General features: G+C 36.8%; 2 protein-coding genes across 5 annotated transcripts in view; one reads left to right on the top strand and one right to left on the bottom strand.

Annotated features, from left to right (window-relative positions):
* LOC5573421 (protein cycle) overlaps positions 1 to 5,267 on the top strand; it is a 186,351-nt gene extending 181,084 nt beyond the window's left edge. For all 4 annotated transcript variants that reach the window (XM_021842134.1, XM_021842131.1, XM_021842135.1 and 1 more), the window contains 2 exons: positions 4,534 to 4,845; positions 4,906 to 5,267. In XM_021842134.1, coding sequence (XP_021697826.1) covers positions 4,534 to 4,845; positions 4,906 to 5,042 — 449 coding nt within the window. In that variant the 3' untranslated portion in view covers positions 5,043 to 5,267. The remainder of the gene's footprint in view (positions 1 to 4,533; positions 4,846 to 4,905) is intronic.
* LOC5573422 (probable cytochrome P450 305a1) lies at positions 5,165 to 19,750 on the bottom strand. The gene is made up of 3 exons (XM_001654548.2): positions 19,303 to 19,750; positions 6,664 to 6,913; positions 5,165 to 6,603 (listed from the first exon to the last, which is right to left on the bottom strand). The coding sequence occupies exons 1-3, from the start codon at positions 19,391 to 19,393 to the stop codon at positions 5,451 to 5,453; spliced, it is 1,494 nt and encodes a 497-aa protein (XP_001654598.1). The 5' UTR covers positions 19,394 to 19,750; the 3' UTR covers positions 5,165 to 5,450.
* Between the last annotated feature and the right edge of the window lie 1,198 nt (positions 19,751 to 20,948).

Below are 20,948 nucleotides of genomic sequence, written 5' to 3'. Positions count from 1 at the left end.
CTAAGTCACAATTTGTAACTTTTATTTTATGGAAGCTCCCTAAGAGGACATACAAAACTTTTGTTTCCGCAAAAATAAATGATCCCACAAAAAAAAAATACCTAATTGTCAGAAAACGTCAAATTGCTAGGTTATTTTAATCAAAAGTTACAATGATTTGATTTTTGAAATGGGTCGAATTTTCCACGCATCGATATAGGCGATTACTTTTCTGTTGAGGTGCATACTTCGCTTTAATCGGTAATTTTGATAATTAAAAAAATGTAAACTATCAATTTTTGACAGTTGAACCCCGCTCGGGTTGGATTGCAAAAAATCGGCAGAGCGAACCTCGTTGAGTTTGGGTCGAACTTGGGGCGGATTCGGGTTCCACCCGACCCAATAAAAAACATTTTGACAGCTGTTAGAGCGGATCCAGGGCGAAACTAGGTTCGCCCCAGCAATAAACGAAAACGCCATTGAATTGCGAGCTTCCAAAAGTCAAGGGGACCTGTCACTGGAAAACCGCACATTCGAAGGGCAAAACGTAAAAACCCGTCTAAATTCAACATAAACACCTTAAATTTGTAGGTATTGTTCGATCATTTCACATTTAAAAAGGTTGAAAACCTAAATTTAGTTGTGTGTTGGCAAACTGCTTTTATTTTTTATTATTTTCATATCCTTTTTCATAGTGAAAAACAAGAAGTGAATCTGATTTTGACCAAAATAAGTTCATCTGACCGTTGTGCACAACCCAATAATTAAATGAAAGAAGTCAAAGAAGGCAAATAAACATGCTAACTGTCAGTAAGCTGTTTCCTCTCTATCAGCTCATTAAGTGAGTGCTACATCAACGTTTCCTCTCTCTTTTCCAAGTTATTGTAAATATGAGCGTGGCCGGGAATAGCGATATTCATGATTAAGTAGTGGATCAAGGTTCACTCTCTACCCTTGCTCCTGTAAGCAATCTAGATGAGATTATCAAAATAAAAACAAAATGTTGCTAGTATCCAGTCTACGAAGAATACCGTAACTACGCTAACGCTAACGGATGATACGGGGAAATGTAATTCTGGAGAAAGGATCATTCGGATAAAATAAGCACAACCTGGTCTGGTCATACATCAGTTACTTGGCTCTTGAGCACAGATATATTTCCGGTTGTTTGGAAGCTTTTTCTTGCAGCAAAATTAGCAATAGTTTGCAATAGATATTTATTAGGGTAAGTGCACCGGTTTTGGCCAGCCTAAAAGAAAATGTCAATAAAAATTAAATGGAAAACCGTATTTATACTAGAAATATATCAAATGCAAGCTTTCAATCCATATCATGTGTGTAAATATCGAAACTGAACTAAAACCATTTTTTTTCGCTAACAAAATCTTGTTGGTCACTATAGGCCAACGGAACCAGTTTCGGCTAGAGATTAAACTTCGATTCCTAAATTGGCCTATTGCATTGATTTCTCATGAGAATGGCCAAATTAGGAGTGCCCTGGCCAAATAAGGTGTACGAGACTTAAAATTATAAGGAAAATGAATTGTTTTTCATATGTTTTGAATCAATTTTGATGAGTAAATGAATGTAGCTCTATGAGTGTGATCTACTGAACACAAAAGGTTTTATGCTGATTGGCTATGTAAAACGGTGTATAACCCACTATGGCTACAACTGGGGTATGGCCAAAACCGGTGCTTCTACCCTACGTCTAAACCTTAGAGTTGAAACTTTATTGAAATACGATAAATTAACCCCTCTACCGGCAGCTTCATTTTTTACCGCTAAAAAATTAAACAAATCGTGATAATTTTTTTGTTTCTCGATATTTTTGCATCATATTTTCACAAGACCCTAAAAACTCTTCTAGTTTAATATCCGTGAAGTGAAAAAATATTGTACTAATGCAAGGTCATAAGGAGCTAGTTTGAAAAAAAAAATCACACAAATCGGTTCAGTATTCCTGGAGAAATCTGAAAATTACGGCATGAGGTTTGTTAGAGTTTTCAAGATCTTTATTTGTTCAGTGTGGTACCAGAAACATAAATGCTAGTTACTCAAAGACCCTTGCACCAAATCGCTTCATTTTTTCACAACATACTAACATTAATGTATCATTTCGAATACGGTAAAAATTCTGTAGCCTAATATATTTACGTGGGTTATGGCTACGCATTGGTTCCCCAAATAATTTGGGAATGTCTGCGGATACAGATGACCAATGAACAATATCGACTCATATTCTAAAACTAGCAGAGTTTTATGAGAGCTTGTGAAAGAAAAGTGTAAAAATATGGAAAACAGAAAAGTTATCGCGATTTGGATATTGTTGCTGCCGGTAAAGGGGTTAAAACCCAATTTACTACCCAAAAGTTGGCATTGAGTTTGAAGTTCGTCTTATCAAATATTCCTGATTTTATTGAGTAGTGTGTCATCCTTTGCTCGCGTGGGCGAGTTACGAACACTTGTTCGGCTTACAATGCGTTTATTGAATAATATCGCGAATCCGGTTATGCGTGAATATATAATGGATCGCATAACCAATCAAAGGTGACTCCCAGATCTTTACCTTATCCTATTAACCCAATATCCTCCCCATGACAACTGTGGAGATGTAGAAGATTCTTCGGTCTCTAGTAACAATGGTTGTCTAACAAACATTCCTTCCCTTCCAGATCACCGTAAGGACGTGGTCGGCGCCGTTATTGACTTTAAAATTTGAGCTCTCGATTTGTGCACATTGAGGAATGGATAGCTGATCCCAAGCCCCTTTCATTAAATCTCTGTGCAACTTCGATTGCTCTGGTCAATCACGGAGTAGCAACTGCGAATTATGCGGTCATCTATGCTCATTCCGACCAGACGGAAGAAACAAGATTATAACAGAATGTATTCCCCTGATATGATTCTTTTTATATCACCAGTTGTTATTAAACATGTACCATTAGTAGTTAAAACAACAAAAATTCTAACAATATTTGCACCAAATCAAACTAAAATGTACCAAACCCTGTTACAATTATATCAAAATTATTACAGAATGTGTTGCAAGAAAAAAAAATTATTGCAAACTATGTTACTGTTTATGACATCGAATGTTATTTGCAAACATACTTATAAATGTGATGTCAAACGAATAACAAATGTTGTTATAAATATGTTACTAAAAATATAACAAGTTGAGAATAAAGCCATCTTGATAACAAAACTTTATCAACTTCTGTTATTTTCAACGGCTGCTGATAGGAATGTGTTATAATCTTGTTATGTGGTTCTGGTCGGGATGCTCAAATATTTCTGATTTTATAATTTCGATTTCATACAAAATGATTCATTTTCACAGTTCAAAAGTTCTTATTTTAAAGGCTCATTTTAATACGCATTTTCCACAAATATTTATGATAATTTGTAAACCATATTTGCCTTAGACGTGTCTATTTAGTGGTTTTACGATATCAACTGATGATTTGACTTTTCTATTCATGAGCTGTCTAGTTTTAGAATCAAAATGTCCGAAATATTAGGGAAAAGTGATGAAGTGTCCGGAATAAGAACCATGCAAAACCCTCACATTTCTATTTATTTAAAAAAAATCCTGTTGCGGAATCAAAATCTTTACCAACCCTTCCAAAGCTAAGTATATTCAACGCTCGATAACGCTGAGGAATCATAAAAAAGTAATTTGTTTTAATTTTTATAAGTTATTAATTTGTTGCTTTTTTATAAGTTATACTTCACTGAAGTCTTAAGCATCCGTAATATGAATCAAAACGATATATTTCTGCATGTCATATTCTTCTATCACCACAGTATAGACAACTTATTTTGCTTCTATCAATAAGTAAAAAGCATAAACATTAACATAATCCAAGTTTTGCAATTGACGATGAAAAGTTTTGTTATTGGGTCGAAAATTTGGAAATCGAACAAGCTATTTCTGGCTTGCTGTCGCCTAAGTGATGTAAAATTTTGTCAAGGTTCTAATAGAAAAGTATTTTTCCTACATTTTAATCACAATTAAAGTTGTCTGGTAAACGTCAATACTGAGTTTTCAAAATACATTTTGCAAAATTTAATCTCACATTTTTTTGTCAATTGCTTTTTGAGTTGAAAGTTCGTATAGATGCTGTTATAGGTACCTTTATTTTTAAACGTGAAACTGTACCAACTTAATACTTTGTGTGCTAAAAAAATGTGTGCTGCTTTTATCTGCTTACCTTGTAATTTCTTTAAAAGTATATAATAAAACATGTATGTTACCATGGTTGGTTCGAAAAACCATATAGATAGTTATGTTTTTTTGGACAGTATACCAGGTTATAGTGACTGCCATATAATGGTTAAGCAAAACAGTATGTGCGACAATTATAGAGGAATTTTGTAGTGAAATAGCAGTCAACATCATGAGATTTCAAGACATATTGAGAAACCTGTATTCAAATTTCAACTTAACTCGCAAATCATTAAATCTAATTTTGAGATGTCTTTATTTTGTATTACTTGAGTATTCGATTATTGTTCCTAATATACTTTTTGATAACTATACGTTCACAGAGAGCAGTCCTGATCCAACCGACTCAGCCATTGCGCAGAGTTTCAACCCAGCCATCCAAGAGGCTAACAATTTGTCGAGCGAAGCCATTGCAGCAGTGGAACGTTCACTTGCTTCTTCGTCCGGTGTATCCCCGGCATCCTCGTCCGGGGCTGGTGCCACCGGAGGAGCTAACGGCAGCGGAGGAGCTGGAACAGCTTCTACAGTAGGTCCAAATGGTGGACAAGCAACTGGACCACCACCACAACGAATAAACGGAACACTTCCCGGTTACAACCACGTGCGGAACAATGAAATAGTCAGCCCAGAGCATGGTAAGTGTGAATCTTATAAGGCTCTTAGAATTCCACTGATTTTCCGTTTTGGTCTCACAGAAGTTCCGCACAGCCAAGCCAACAGTACTGACGGTAATGATGAAGCGGCAATGGCAGTGATAATGAGTCTTCTAGAGGCCGATGCTGGTCTGGGAGGTCCTGTCGATTTCTCCGGCCTGCCGTGGCCGTTACCATGAACGAATACGCACCTTAGAGGCATTTGTTATAGATTGATATGTGTTAACCTTAATAGTCAACCAACCACGCAATGGATCAGAGTTACCATTTCTTTTTAGTTCAATCGAGGGGAGAACAGTTATTTTACAAGATCGAGTGATTTCTGAGTATATTATTTTATTCCTAGGAATATAAAATGTAGAGCATAAATATGGCAACATTTTCGCCATTTTCCCAACATCGAACAATGTAACTCAATGCAATTTATTGGCTAGAATTCTTCGAATACACTACGCTATTAACTTCTGCCGCGTTTATATGCGATACAAGAATTTCAAACGATACATCAAGTTCGTTATCGTCCCAGCATTGAAATCACTGCTGCTCATGCGCAATGGGCGGCAAAAGTAGGAAGGATTGGCACTTGCTCATCTCGGTTCAAAGATAACTTTGTATGGCTTTGGTGAGAGCGTGATTCCTGGGAGCAGTTTTGGGCTCGGTTTCTCGGAGCAATTTGCCGGTTGACGAAGGCTGAACTTCTGTAAGATTCCGACGAGGAACGTAAACATACACGCTCGTGCCAAAGATTCCCCGAGGCAACGTCTTCTTCCCAGACCAAAAGGAATCAGTCTTTCTGTGGTGATAATCTTCCCATCAGGGCTAAGGAATCTTTCGGGTCTGAAGCATTCCGGGTCACCCCAATGTTCGGGATCCATGTGAACTGTGCGTAATCCCATCAAGATTGTGGTGTTTTTCGGTATTTGATATCCTCCCAGCGTACAATCCGAAAGGGCTCTTCGGGGCCCACTGACAGGAACAATGTGGAAGAATCTTTGGACCTCTAGTAAGAAAGCTTCAGTGTAGGGTAAACTGGTACGATCGTTTTGCTGGGGCATTTCATCCTGATGCAAATTCTCATCGATTTCTGCATGTATCTTCTTCTGAATGTCTGTATGCATGGTCAACATCATGAACGCTAGGTCAATTGTAATACTGGTGGTTTGAGATCCAGCAATGAAGATATCTAGTATGATCATTGTTAACTGAAGATCGGTAAACGTGGAGCTTGGATCATCTTTCCGATCTTTCATTTCTTTGATAAAAGCGTAGATTAAATCGTCTGAACACTTTTCTTCATGATACTCCTGATGATGCCTTTCAACGATTATCATAAAGAACTCGTGCAATTCTTGATTGAATCGCTTAAGTAGATTGTATCCTGTCCATTCTGGTGCTATGTGACGAAGCCATGGCAGCTGACTCAGAACACCTCCCGACATGTCGAATGCTTTTGATCTATCCTGTAAAAGTTTCAACAACCTAGCAAGTCGTTGATCATCCCTCGGAATTCTCGATCCGGTAGTAAAAGTCCACAGCACGTTAATCACACTCGTTGGAAGAATACTACCCGGCCAAACTGGTTCACCATCCATATCTCTGATGATTCCAATCAACTCATTCAGTTCATTTTGTATCTGCAGCTGCATTGGTTGCCTTCCATATCCCGCTTGTCGTAGATGACGTACGACAAAATTCCTATGCTCTGCCCAAAACGGTCCATCTGTGCACGTCACTCCTAGCCTGGAAATTACAAATCTCTCAAGTCTCATCTTCAATAAACATTATAATTTGAAATCTCACCTTGTCCCCATAGTCCTTAGCCGAAGGAAAAAGTTGTCGGGTCGGCCATCGAACTCTTCCTTGCTGTGAACTTCCCGTACAGCCGGATATTGCAAAGCCACCACAACGTATTCTCTGCCCAGTTTGAGTCCAATAACTGGGCTGTTGTACTGCTTGGAGAGGGCTTCAAACGCCAAATGTTGACCACCGCTTGCACGAGCCAACTTCCGCACGAATGGCGTATTTCCGATGAAGGGGAGCCATTGGGGACCTGGAAGAAAAAAATATGCCTTCTGTAAAACGGGTTGTCTGTTCATCATATAGACTATGCATGTTCGCTTCCCATGATATGGTTCTTGTTCTTTATTCGGAGGTTAGTATGATAGAGAAGCTATGACCAATATAGTTTGTTTTATATAATTTACATTGTCCTGTCGCAAAATTTTTCACGTAGGGATCAAAAAAGTCAATTTACATCAGGATGATGTCACGATTTTATCACTGCTAATATTATACCACCCTACACGCAAAAAAAATGTGCGGTAAAAACTACCATTTCAGGGGGTTAACTTAAGCGCTCGCACCGTCAATTTTCAGCAGACCAGAAATGCGCTTGATTTTACCATGTCTGTAGTTGGAATCAGATTGTTGTAAATTATTTCTGTCAAATATACCAGTAATGCGGTGGAATGTACCGTAAACATAGTAAATTGGTCTGAATTTCCATGGTAGTTTTAAGAATGGGCGTAGTCAGCTAAAATAGTTATTTTTACCACAGAATTTTTTCCCGTGTATTATATCAGATTCCGGAAAATTTCTTAAAAGCTGTGAAGTTGATTCACTCGATTCCTACTTTGTTTTAGGGAGTTTCAATTATAAGAAAATACTTCTGCATTATGTCACGCCACAATTTGGTTAATCCGCGATATAATTGGAAAACTACAGTCATTTTTCCCTTACTCGATATTGAAGGGACCATTGAGGTATCGAGGTATCGAGTTACAGAACACAAAACCAATGCAACTGCGATCCAAGGGACCATCGAGTTAGCGATGAAAACCAACTTTTACTATGATTCTCTAACTCGATATCGAGATACGGAATATCGAGTAAGGGAGAGTTAACTGTATTGTACCGTATTAGCTCGAAATGCTTTGTCGGTAAATGATTTGCTTGTAGAAGCCCCTCTCGAGGACTGCTGGAGTACTATAAATGTAGTCATCAACGACGTAGCTGAGAACATCATTGGACCGGGATAAACCAGTCTCGGGTTGAATTTCCACATAATAAAGTGTCAATAATAATAACGTCATTGGATGCGTAGTACAGTTTGAATGGAACGATTGTTTCGACGAAAAATGGAAGTGAATAATTCTGTGAAGACAGTAATGTAGCGGCATGATACAAAAAGCGCACTTGTTTCCAGTCCATTGCAAATTTTCATCAAATTTCCGCGATGTTTGCCTAATATGTCTCACAATCAACTAATGTGCATTTCTAGTAATGTTTGAATCATTTTCGGGTCACCACAAGAAAAGATACATTTTGCATCTATGGTAAACAATGGTCAGTGACATTGAAATGCCATCAGAAAAACATTCTCGTACCGATTTTCGTTATATGTTTTAAATATTAAGATTCTTAGTCTGTGCAGGTAGACTCACACTCAAATCTCAATCAATGAGCTTTCCCGCAAGAGCAAGCTCATTAGAGATTCGATTCACAAATTCTTCTTCTTTCTGGCGTTACGTCCCAACTGGGACAAAGCCTGCTTCTCAGATTAGTGTTCTTATGAGCACTTCCACAGTTATTAACTGAGAGCTTTCTTTGCCGATTGACCATTTTTGCATGTGTATATCGTGTGACAGGTACGAAGATACTCTATGCCCTGGGAATCGAGAAAATTTCCTTTACGAAAAGATCCTCGACCAGCGGGATTCGAACCCACGACCCTCAGCATGGTCATGCTGAATAGCTGCGCGTCTACCGCTACGGCTATCTGGGCCCATATATCACAAATATCATGCTTGATTTTTCCATGCCTAATCACTCAATCACACTCAAGCCTTCGAAAATTATTCAGGGATAAAACTCATCAGAAACTCTTGATAATCGAATCTTGGGTTATACAGGTTTGCTTTAATCCTACCGGACTAACAAGAAATCATTGCTTTGTGCGAAAAAACTATGGAAATACGGTACAATGAGTTGAACAGAAGAGCCAACTTATCTATGATTTTTTTTATTGCTAAGTTGCGCGCTTGACAACTCACGCATGAAAAATTTCAAGCGTGAGTTTTGAGAACTTTAGTTTTTCACAACACTGTTTTAAGTCTTAGAATGTATTTTCGAACAATTTTTAGTAAGTTCGGCCATCCTGGACTCAAATGCATCAGGAACGGATTTCAGAAGTAACTGAAACACACCATATTGTGATTTTTTTTATGTGTGTTACAACAGCTGAATTTTATTGACTTTTTAATCCAATTTACAAAAGCAACAATCAATTCGATTAGAAAAATTCGGAATATTCTGATGCCGGTTTCGGTGGGGTGGTGTCGAATCCACAACACTTTCAGGTCTTCATACATGTATAGTGCCATTATTCGACAGCTCTACGTTTATGATTTTTCATCCGAATTCAAAAAGAAGCGGCAATTTATTCTGGAGAGTACTACAAAATTTCGTCCAGAGCAGTGTCTGCAATGCATATATATATATATATATATATATATATATATATATATATAGAAAGCGTTGTGTTTGGATGGGCATCTAATTCTTCCGAAAGAGGTGCACTTTGCGAAAAAGGACCACGTGATTATTGAGCTGAAATCGAATTCAGGTTTACTTATGCGTTCATGAGTCCTCTCATGGCGTAGTGGTAACGCGCCCCAACTAGAGATCGGGGAGTCGTGAGTTCTATTCTCACTGAGAAGACGTGTAACTTTTTCGCAAATCTTCACATCAATTTGTCCATCTAATCCAATTGCAAATTATATGGAATGTTTAGCTTTTCGGTAGTTGTTAATTAAATCATGTTTTTCTAGACAAATTCCTGTTCGAATATTTGTAGGAACCCTGAAAAAATATTTTTTCTAGACATTATTCACAGTTCCCGAACTCTTCGTAAGAAATTTATGAACAGCTTTTTGAGGAGTCCTAACGAAAACTTCAAGAATTTTTGAATATTTTTTTAGAAAATGTCTGAAATTTGTAAGTGTTTTGAAAGTGTGCGAGAAAAATTCCTCAAGAAATTCCTATTTGCTCATTTTTTTTTTGACATTTTTATGCAGGATATTATTCCTAAAAGAATCCTAAGATGGTACCATAAAATTACTCATTGCAAATTACTTTGACAATACAGGATACATTTTTGGCGGGATTGAAGGGGAATACTAGGAAAAAGTGGAGCTTCTTGGGGAATTTCTGCCTAGAGTATCCCGGGATATATCAAATTTTCAATAAAACTAGCATTTCGGTTGAAATGAAAGTACAAATTTAACAATACAATGTTTTTTTTTCAATGAAATAGACAGAACTTTTCAAAATAATGGGGAAAGTGTACCAATTATGGCCATAGTGATTCCCTATTTGGCCATATGGCCAAACCCCAAAATTTTCAAGAGCACAAGACTTGAGAAACAAATAGTGCTCCGCGTTGAAAAATTATCTAATTGGTCACCACCAGCAAGCAAGCTATATGATTGGTTTTTAATGCGAACTGTTGTCAGATTCGCCAGTCTTGTGCACTTAAAAATTCAAAGTTTGTTTTGTTTATAACACCTTAATGTCCTAGATTTTTTTGAATATTTGCATGGAAAACGAGATTGAAAACTTCTCAGTCAATTTTCTCAATGCCTACTTTATACAGATGGTACTGACTTGCGATTTGCGGCAGTTTAGGTGTACTTTCAAATTTGTTATTTCAGCCTATGCTTATAAAATCGATAATGTTGAAAAGAAAAGCATTAAAACTTTGCAACTAGACAAATAAAAATATGTGTGTCTTATTTGGTAAATTGATCTTTTCATGAAAATAGTTACTCTTTTATTCTCTTTTTCATTATGCTTTTCTACTTTATCTAATAAGGTTGACAGTGAGGAAAAATTTCTTTGTTTTTCATTGAAAATTAGTGGTTTTCATCAAATTCTACGTAAATCTTGGGAATCCCGGGATTACCGGGATGTCAGAAATAAAATCCCGGGAAACGAGTAATCCCGAAACTAGTCAAATCCCGGGATTTTTGTCCCGGGATGTCCCGGGATGGACACTCTACTTGAAATGAATTTAAATAAATAATTACAGTATTGCAGCTGATGTAAAGTAAACGCTGCTTTCAATATGTGTTCATCGGACTAGAGACGACTGCGCCCAACACCGCTACGGCTATCTAAAAGTCCCACTTTAGACACATACTGTCTTAGAACTTCCTGGTATGTTCTTTGTTAGAGTTTTTGTAAAAATTCTATTCCTTGTGTTTTTGCAGATATTTTTCTGGGTAGCAAATTTATATTTTTGGAGGATTTGACAAACTCTATCGAATGAAATTTCTGAAAAAAATGTTATAAAAACTTTAAAGTTTATGAGGATGAACTTCGTATAACCCTTCTTAGTAGGATATTTAAATATAAATGTAGGCACTGCTGAGAACACTTTGGAGACATTTGTAGCACTTCCAGGAACAATTTAAAGAATAATCCTTGATGTAACTGTTTGGAAAATGTATCATGTATCAGAATCCTAAAGATTTTTTTTGGGTTATGAATGCTCATATTTCAAAGAGGTTCATTGTTGAATTTTCGAAAAAAAACCTGGATGCATTCATGTGAAGATTTTTATTAGTTGTGCTGACAAGATCCTTTTATTTGAATTGCATACTAAATTTTTGTAAGTCACACCTAGGCTTACCAGATGGTATCCTTTGGGAGGACATGTCCTCCTTTTTGATTATGTGTCCTCCCGTCCTCCTTTGGGCTAAAAATGTCCTCCTTTATCGAATTAATCAAATATTAAATTTACACCTATTAGTTTTCTGAATATTTTTTTTTTAGAACTTCCAAAGCTTAATCTGTATAAAGCCTTGCGTAAGTATGGTGAATGGTTGCTTTGAACTCAATTTTAAGTTTAATGAATTTTCATGACTTACTTTTTACATATTTATGAATTTTTAATTTAAAATATTCTTAGATGTACATTAGAGTGGTTCAAAAAATCGTTTTTGCTCCACACAGCTCATTCGATTTTAGACCAAATTCCGAGTGTCCTCCCAAAATTTGAGCTCATTTGGATGAAAACTGAGACTGCACAAGCCTGTATGGGAAATACTATGGGAAAAGCAAGCAATTCAATCAATCGGTCATAGTGTTTGCCCATGTGCTCTTGGGGATTAGACTTATGTTAATTCTGTGAGATACAATCATCAGCTACAACTTTGCCGAAGATCGTTTTTAAATCGGACGCCTCGGTAATTAGTTATTGATTTTTGAATGAGTTGTAAAACTTTGGCTATAATAAATAGGCTGTTCTGCAGGCATCACTGGATATATGCAGTAAAACATAGTAGCCATGATTTGTGCGTGCTATCTTTTGCGCCAGGTGCACCAATGTTGCCTGTTCAGAAATTAAAGGAGCACTGCTGAAGAATTTGTAACTGGATATAAATCAATAACTAATTACTGAGACGTCCGATTTGAAAGCGGTCTTCGGCAAAGTTGTAGCTGATGAATGTATCTCGCAGTATCAACGAAGCTCTAATCTCCAAGAACACATGGGCAAACACTATTACCGATTGAATAAATTGGTTGCTTTTCTCATAGTAATTCCCATATAAACTTTAAAGGGCTTGTGCAGTCTCAGTTTTCATCCAAATGAGCTCAAATTTTGGGAGGACACTCAGAATTTGGTCTAAAATCGAATGAGCGGTATGGAGCAAAAACGATTTTTTGAACCACTCTAATGTACATGTTTTAATAATTTTAGAATCTAATCTGAAATAGTATTTTTAGTTCATTTGCTATGTAACATTCGATTAAACCTAAAAAGGATACCTTTGGAAAATGTCACTTCGTTGAAAATGAGTTTGGGTATAACTATAAACATTTTTTGTACATAACTTACGAAAACATTACAATTATCTAAATATGGGAATACATTAAAAAAAGTTGTCAACGAAAATAATAATCATTAACGAAAATTATTTTGCGTGATTTCCTATGAATTTCTTTTTCAAAGATACACAAAATCTTTGAATGTTTTCAAAAACAATACAATGTTATAATTAAATCCAAAGGCTGGAACGAAAAATAAGTTATTTAGTTAATAATTGATCCTTATCTAAAATTACATTTCTCAAGAACAAAATATCAGAGAATGAGCTTATTGAATTAATTACTCAAATGTTCAAACACCACCGAACAAAAATCTATGCATTTCTAGCAGCGAAATATTTTTTTTTAACTACAGATCAAAAATCTTTTTGTATCTAATAACCAAACAAAATGTTTTTTCTTATGTTGCCCTCCACTTAAGTTTTCAATCGAAGAAAGTTGAAATATAAGGTTGTTTTGGTTATTGTTGTATTAATTAAAGTGACCTTTGGCCCAACACGAGTCCCCCACTAAAATTCGTTGGTACCAAAACACATTATTTTGAAACTCTTTTTAATTGATTTATGTTGTTTCTCGTACAGGTAATACGCATTATAGTATTCTCCAAAATAATTCTCTTATAATTCCTCGAAAAACAAAAATTAAAAAAAAAATGTGAAATAGAAAATTTATAAAATGTCCTCCTTTTTCAAAAGCAGTATAGCAGAATGTCCTCCTTTCTGAAATATTCTTCTGGTAAGCCTAGTCACACCTCAAAACCCGATGCGGACTTCAAAGAATCGCGTCGAATGATTTCTTTTTCTGGTGAGATTTTTTGTGGATACCTGGTGGGCTGAATGAATTCTCCTAAAAGCTTATCATGATTGTATCAATAAGAAGCTAGAGAAAGTGTTTGGATAATTCACATTTATCCATCGGTGTTACAGGAAGGGGGGAGGGGGAGTTGTAATAGGTATCAATTGCTCTCTTGCTCTATTTGGCTACCCAGCGATGATATATGCAGGGCCAGATTTACAAATGTTGGGGCCCCGGGGCCAGAGTCTTGTGGGGGCCTTTTCCCAGAATACATTTTTCTATAAAATGCTTTAGTTTTCATTGGTAATTTCATAAGTTTTATGCTCAATGTTCCACCGTGCGGTGTGACATTGGGCTTAGGAGGTGACTTTGACCGCCTTTTTCGATGCATCTCTTGGCTAATACGGAAGTCAAAAATTTAATCCATGAACATTTAGTAGCTATTTATAACGTATTCATTCTTGAAGCTTGCCACATTGTTTTCATTATTCTGTTGTTAATTTACTGTAAAAAACTTGGCCCAATACCATCCGGCACAAAGTTTATGGATATGATTTTAATTTCCAGAAGATAGCTTTGAACTGTCAAACTCTCAGAAGCGCAAGTTGGGATCAATGGGTGTAAGTGACAAATACCTTCTTTTGAGCAGAAAGAACTTGAACTTTTTCAGCAATATTACGGAGTAATACAAATTGTGTGAGAGCCAAAACAACGAGCTAATCTTCTCCAAAATATGATATTTTTAGATGGAAATACGTATTGAAAATACTTTTGGAAAGCTTGAAAACAGTTCGATATTCCAGTACACCAAACTTAAAATCGACCAAAATGTCACTTTCATTTACTTTAGGCCTCTCAATAGCAAATCAATATAACTTATTAAAAATATATCAAGCTTATGTTGGATTTCATTACTTTTTTATGTTTTTTTCTTTAAAATTCTAGAAATGTGTTTACCACAGTGGTCCAATACTAATTTTTCATAGTTATGTAAAAGAGTACTAAACAAAACCAGAAATCAACAAAAACTGAAACTCTCAGATACAGAACAATAGGTCAAATGTTCTGCACACTATACTGCCGTGAATCGCAAGTCAGTCCCATCTGCATTTTTGTCAAATTTGAGTTGAGTTCAGTTTTCAACAAATCTTATAATGCTCTTTCAGCTGCCCTAATGATATAATAAGATTTGTTCAGAAAAAGTAGGAAAAAACAGGATGTAAAATTGTCCCATAATGAAAAGTAACCGCATATCAGTCCAACTACAGATTTCTGCACCGTGTGACACAAAAATGAACCGTGTTTTGATCATCTTTATATTTTTCTCAGAAAGATGTCGTAGTGAAAAGCAAATTGTGAAAGTTTCATTAAGATTAGGACATATTCCAATTCTCTGGAATTTTTTAAATATTTGTATGGAAAAAAAGTTTGGAACCTTCACAGCCCATTATCTCAATGCCTACTTTTTACAGATGGGACTGACTTGCGATTCACGGCAGTATAGAACAGCCTAAAAATCATATATATTTGAAACCAAACGATTATACTCAACTTTAACATTAGAATCCTAAAGTTAATCAATCTTTCGAAGTCACTCAAAAAGATGGCACCATTTTATCGGTTTCTATAATAATTCTCAAATATTTAATAATGCTTAAATAAGAAGTATTTTTGCCATGGCCCCCTTGGACCGCCCGTCAATACGGCCCTGGATATGTGTACATTAAAGCTTGTCTATCAACATAAAATAATTGTATTCTTGACGTTAACATTTTTGAGCAAACAAAACTTGATATTGACAATGCTCTCAAAACTTTAAATAATTTCATTGTTGAAGCAAGGGGCATTGCAATACCAAAATGTGAAGTAAAATTCGAATCCGTGATTATAGCCGATATTCTTACACTCTTGATTGATCTTGAAAACGGCAATTTGAACGCAATCACGATCCTGCTATGAACATTATATGGCAGGATAAAAAAAAAAACAAATTAAACAAAATAAGAAACCAAATAAAACTTCTCGAACGAAACCCGGCTTTATGTCCTTTTGAAAAAAAAAAACCTCAGAAGCCAATTCCGACATTGAAAGAGGAAATTAAATCATTACAGCTAATTGCGAAAAAGCTCAAAAACTTACTATGCAGTTTAAGGTGAAGATGAATCGAAGCCAAATTTTTAAGAGCACAAATCTGGAGAACCAAACACCCGTTTAAGCTGAAAACTTAATCGATTGGTCACCACCAGCTAGTGACCAATCGATTAAGTTTTCAGTTTAAACGCATGCTTGATTCTCCAGATTTGTGCTCTTGAAAATTAGAGGTTTGGCTTCGATTCATCTTCACCTTAAATGCGCGTACAATTTTAATTTGATGGAAATTTGTGCATCCTCATCAACAAACTTACAGAGAGTAGCTTAACATTCTTGGTTGATATATTTAACAAATGTTTCCAGTTTCTGACATATGGATAATGCCAAGGATGTACCAATTTTAAAACCGGATAAAAAACCTGCAGAAGCCGCTAGCTATTGTACAATCAGCTTGCTTTCCATCATCAGCAAACTTTTTGAGAAGGTCATTTTGAACAGATTGATTGTCGTCCAAATCAACGAAAATTCAGTTTTTGCCAATGAACAGTTTGGATATTTGGCTGCTCATCAACTTTTACGTGAAAAAAAAAATGATTCGTTCAAACAAATCTGAAGGCTATTCTACTGGTCATGTTCTTCTAGACATAGAAAAATTTTTCGATAGTGTTTAGTAGAAAGACTTGATTGCAAAATTTGATTCAAATTCAGCGGATCATGCCAAGGAAGATTCCTGCAGCACTCTCTTAATACGAGTCGTACGAGTGAACAATAAACAGTTTTCAGGCAATGCAGATCAGTGAAATCCCGGGAGATTTTTGCTATTCTTTGCATGCACTAAAAGCAGTAAGGAATTTTGGGGTAATATGCACCCTTGAGGCAAAAGGACCCACGGTGCTGTTTGTATTTGCGAAGTATATGGGGAAATTGTATCATCATGGACTGATAAAAGGGATCCCCAAGACACGATTTTACTAGAGAAACTCCAAGAAAAATGTCCCAATTCTTCTAAAATATTCTTAGAAATACCAAAAAGTCGTTTTGCCCCGGGAGTGCATATTACATAGGCCTTAGCTTGCTCCAATATAGCACCGCTCACGATCATCTCAAACATCTTAGATGCAGCAGAAAAACTAGTAATACCTCTGTAGTTAATAACATCCCGTTTATGTACCGAAAGCATGAATGACTGTTTCCAAATCGCTGGGAAAATCAAATCACCAAGAGATTAATTGAAAATCCGGCACAGTGGAGAGGCCAAAGCACTCATGCATCGCTAATATACGGCTGAAGGAATACCGTGCGGGCCAGGTGTAAAGGTGCATTTCTGTTTTTTAGCAGCTTAGCAGACCACGGTGGGCGTTATTTGGAAAATATCCAAATCTAAAAGATCCCTAGGGAGATCTGAAACAGCTGAATCCACCTCAGATGGGGTTTCGGGTTTCACATCAAACACAGATAAGAAATGGGTTCCAAAGGTGCCGAAGAAACGGTGTCGTTCAGGAAAACACTCATTGGGATGGTCGAGCTTTTCCTTTTGGAATTCGCGTAGTTCCAAAACTGTTTTGGATTTCGCTGATGGTTGGATCGCACTCGCAACACAAGTCGTATGTGCGACGAATTGATAAACGCACGTTCTGGTACACAAGTTGTCACGATGAGCGGGGTTTCATTAAATTGGTCAGATGAAGTTAAGTATCTAGGGCTCATGCTAGATGAGGTGAACCCGCCTAAGGCTGAGTGCCTCTATAATAAAGAAAATCAAAAAATCATGCTAGATAAGAATTTAACTTTCAAAATCACATTTATGGCATTCAAGCCAAATTTTACAGTTATATTAAATGTAATTATCCTCTTATTAACAGGAAATCGAAGCTTTGTCTTAATAACAAGCTTTTGAATTTCAAACAAATTTTCAGGCTAGCCACGTTGTATGCTGTACCAATATGGACTATAGTTGTTGTAATATAAGGAAGAAATTCAAAATAAAATTTTGGAAATGATTCTGAAGCTTTCTTCCTGGTATAGTACTAATGAGTTGCATAGAATATCCTATGTTGAAACATCGGAACAAATATCGAATACAATTTTTAATAGTTTTAGACCAAAATCGTTGCAAAAGAAGAATTTACACGGTTAATGTGTTATATATGTAGGTTAAGTTGATTGAAAGCGTTTATATTTCTTACTAGTCGTCCCGGCAAACTTCGTCTTGTTATCAAGTAGGCTGCTGAAAAACGTCATGAAACATCTCATACAAAACTGGCTGCTCCATTCACTCCCGTTTATTCTAACTTTCCCGGTGAATATCCTGAGCTTTTTATACACACAAACACGTCGGAACACTTCAGGATCATATCCAAATGAAAAATTTCAAAATACGATGGTCCGTTCTCAAGCCATTTCGTGACATACAAATACCATTCTATTTTTATTTATATAGATAGATAGATAGGAATGTGAATTCAACTCACCTGTAAAAATTCTGAGCTACTGCGACAAATAAAATGTAATAAGTTATTAACAAAATGTTAATAAAAACTTAATTTATTTTACCAAGATAAGATGGTAGAGTATTCTTACACAGAATACTAAGATACATTGAATGAATGTAATGTTTAGAATTGTGCTTATTCTGCGCGGCGTGTGACGTGAGGCGAGTCGAATGAGGTGACAATTGTTGACTTGCTCCCATTTGATTAACATTAGTCATCTCACATCACTCGCGGTGAGAGCGACTCGTCTCGACTCACACGCCGCGCAGAATAATCCCAAATGATACTAATAAATGAATTGAAAAAAAAACTTGTCTACCACAATCAGGGTAGATATTGTACAAAAACGGAGGCTGTTCTCGTAGTGAAGATGTGAAGTTATTTGAAAACTTCGCTTATTAGCTCATCGATGAGCAAGAGTCATAGCTTAAATCATTTAAAATTACAAATTGGAAAGTATATGGCAAATATTACTTTTGACATTAAAAAATATCTTTCAAACATGAAGTATTCCAGTTATCCACATTATTTCCAAACGTATAGTTGTAGGTGAAGTCGTTGAAAAAAAAAAACTGTTGGATGCAATCATTATCAATAAGAAAAACTAGAACAATAGCTTTCTCGCATAATCAAAGAATGATTATATTTTGGCATCTCATCAATCACACGCGCTCAGTTTGAATATACGGAAGCATTTAATTGATAAAAAAAACAAGTGTCGGAGAGAAACCAATCCAAGCACATGCTGTGCCTTAGTTGTTGATAAGCGAAGTTGAAATCTCTCGTTCGGATCTCTCAATGACTGGACTAACACCAACAATCGCAAGAATAGAATTCCCTTGAGAACATATGGTTTCCTGCGAATGAAGCAGTATGACGACACGAGCGTTTTTTATGTAAATTCGTCACTGGGGCGAACTGCTTATCGCACCACGATGATGTGTTTATATTGTTATAGTGTATTTTGAGCAGCTTGCCGGCTAATCCACGCGAATCCTCACGAGACAGCTGATAGTATTTGGTGCTGAGATTCTCTCCCAATTGAATATAGGTGCCAATTGTCGCAATACTCTTTGTTCATCATAGTCGTTAAATTCAACTGACGAAGTTGCTTGGTCACTGAACTAGAAACTGGGACTTAGGCTTATTCTTGGAGTCCATCGGAACATACCTGGTGGATAATTTGGTGGTCGACGGAGTTCCTGCAGTAACCAATAGCTGAAAGCGATGATCAGAACACTGGTCAGCACTAAAACGATCATGATTATCGTCGAAAAATTCTATGTTCTCTGCACGATCACTGTTTCACATCAGGTTGCATAACTTCAAGCTTCGCAGCCAAACTTATGAATTATGCTGATTTAAACGAGTTCCAAACACTATGGCGACACTTAAAATATTCAGTTTCAATGTGGTTGGCTAGCTAGAATGGAATTTTTGGTCTTTAGGAGGCAACCGAACAGATTACACAATCGCCGCAAATCGCCCGCGAGCTCGTCCAAACGATCTGAACGTGCTGAAATCCGAACCCGAACTGAGCAGAAGGGTTGTGCCGATAGGGTTATGTGTGCGATCTCTGATGTTGCATGTGTATGCCACATGGTTGAATTAGAGCTGACACTAGTTAAGAATGACAGCCACGTTCTTATCAAAGACGACGACAACGTTTTGTTCGCTCACTCTCTTGGACGCACGAGCGAATGATGAATACAATGCAAGAAGGTTTAGACATTAAGCGCATCACAATGCGCATAATTTATGTACATTTCAGTGTTGCCAGTTGATTGTCTTAATTGTTATCATCCTCTTCAGTCATCACACTCCATGAAAATAATCAAAGTAATTTATTCCTTGGACGACGAATGGAAAGCCTTATCTAGGAACGTGAGGCCACGCGTGTTGGGCTCCTGGCAGCTATCCAGGAAATACGCTGGTCGAAAACCGGAGACCGTGAATTCCGAGCGGTGGATCGCATCGTCAACACTTCATTCAAGTAGGTAGGTACCACATCTACTACAGCGGCGGTGACAGAGCAGAACGTGGAATTGGCTCTCTTTATTTTATTATTGGAAAGCAGATACAGGGAGTTATTCAGTGGAAACCGGTAAGCGACCGAATCTGTGTGTTGAAAGTACAGGATTAGTTTTTCAACTACAGCCTAATCAGCATATGTGCTCCAACGAATGATAAGCTCGATGACATGAATGCTGAGTTCTATGAGTGTCTGATGATGGCTACGGAGAATGCCAAAAAAAAAAGATGTCAAGATAATTATCGCCGATAAGGGACTACGGTATGGACCGATGCACGAGTTCACGAATTTGACGTTTGAGCGGTGCCGAATTCACTGGTTTCCATGGTCACAAAAAGAACACGGCGAAGTTTGCCGGGACCTGGGAGGGAGAAACCGATACAAAATTTATGTACGTCATAGTGAGCCGAGATTCTGCTGTCACGAACTGTCACTGTGAGCCCAGATCTTGAAGAATGGACAAACTTGATAATAGCGCGTAATTGATCAAAACAAATTTTTGCATTCCAACAAAGTTGACAACAGTCGGTTGAAAATCAATTCCTGCAACACCCAAAGCAATGCCACGATAGTACCTTTTTATTTGATCGAATATAAAGTAATGTAACACGCATCTTTTGACTGTTTTCCAATCATCATTAAAATTGAATGCACATAAAACTATGGCCCTCTTTCCAAGTTTGTCCAGAAAGATCAAAGGTACACAATAAAAGAAAACTAGCGATTTTCCCCAAGCCTGCCTTGATTGTCGTTGGTAAGCGGGAGTTATCTTGCAATTTGGAAAA

Source organism: Aedes aegypti, chromosome 2, assembly GCF_002204515.2.
Source record: "Aedes aegypti strain LVP_AGWG chromosome 2, AaegL5.0 Primary Assembly, whole genome shotgun sequence".
NCBI lineage: Eukaryota > Metazoa > Arthropoda > Insecta > Diptera > Culicidae > Aedes > Aedes aegypti.
The sequence above is the reverse complement of the archived record's forward strand: the minus strand, read 5'-3'. Positions and strand labels throughout refer to the sequence as shown.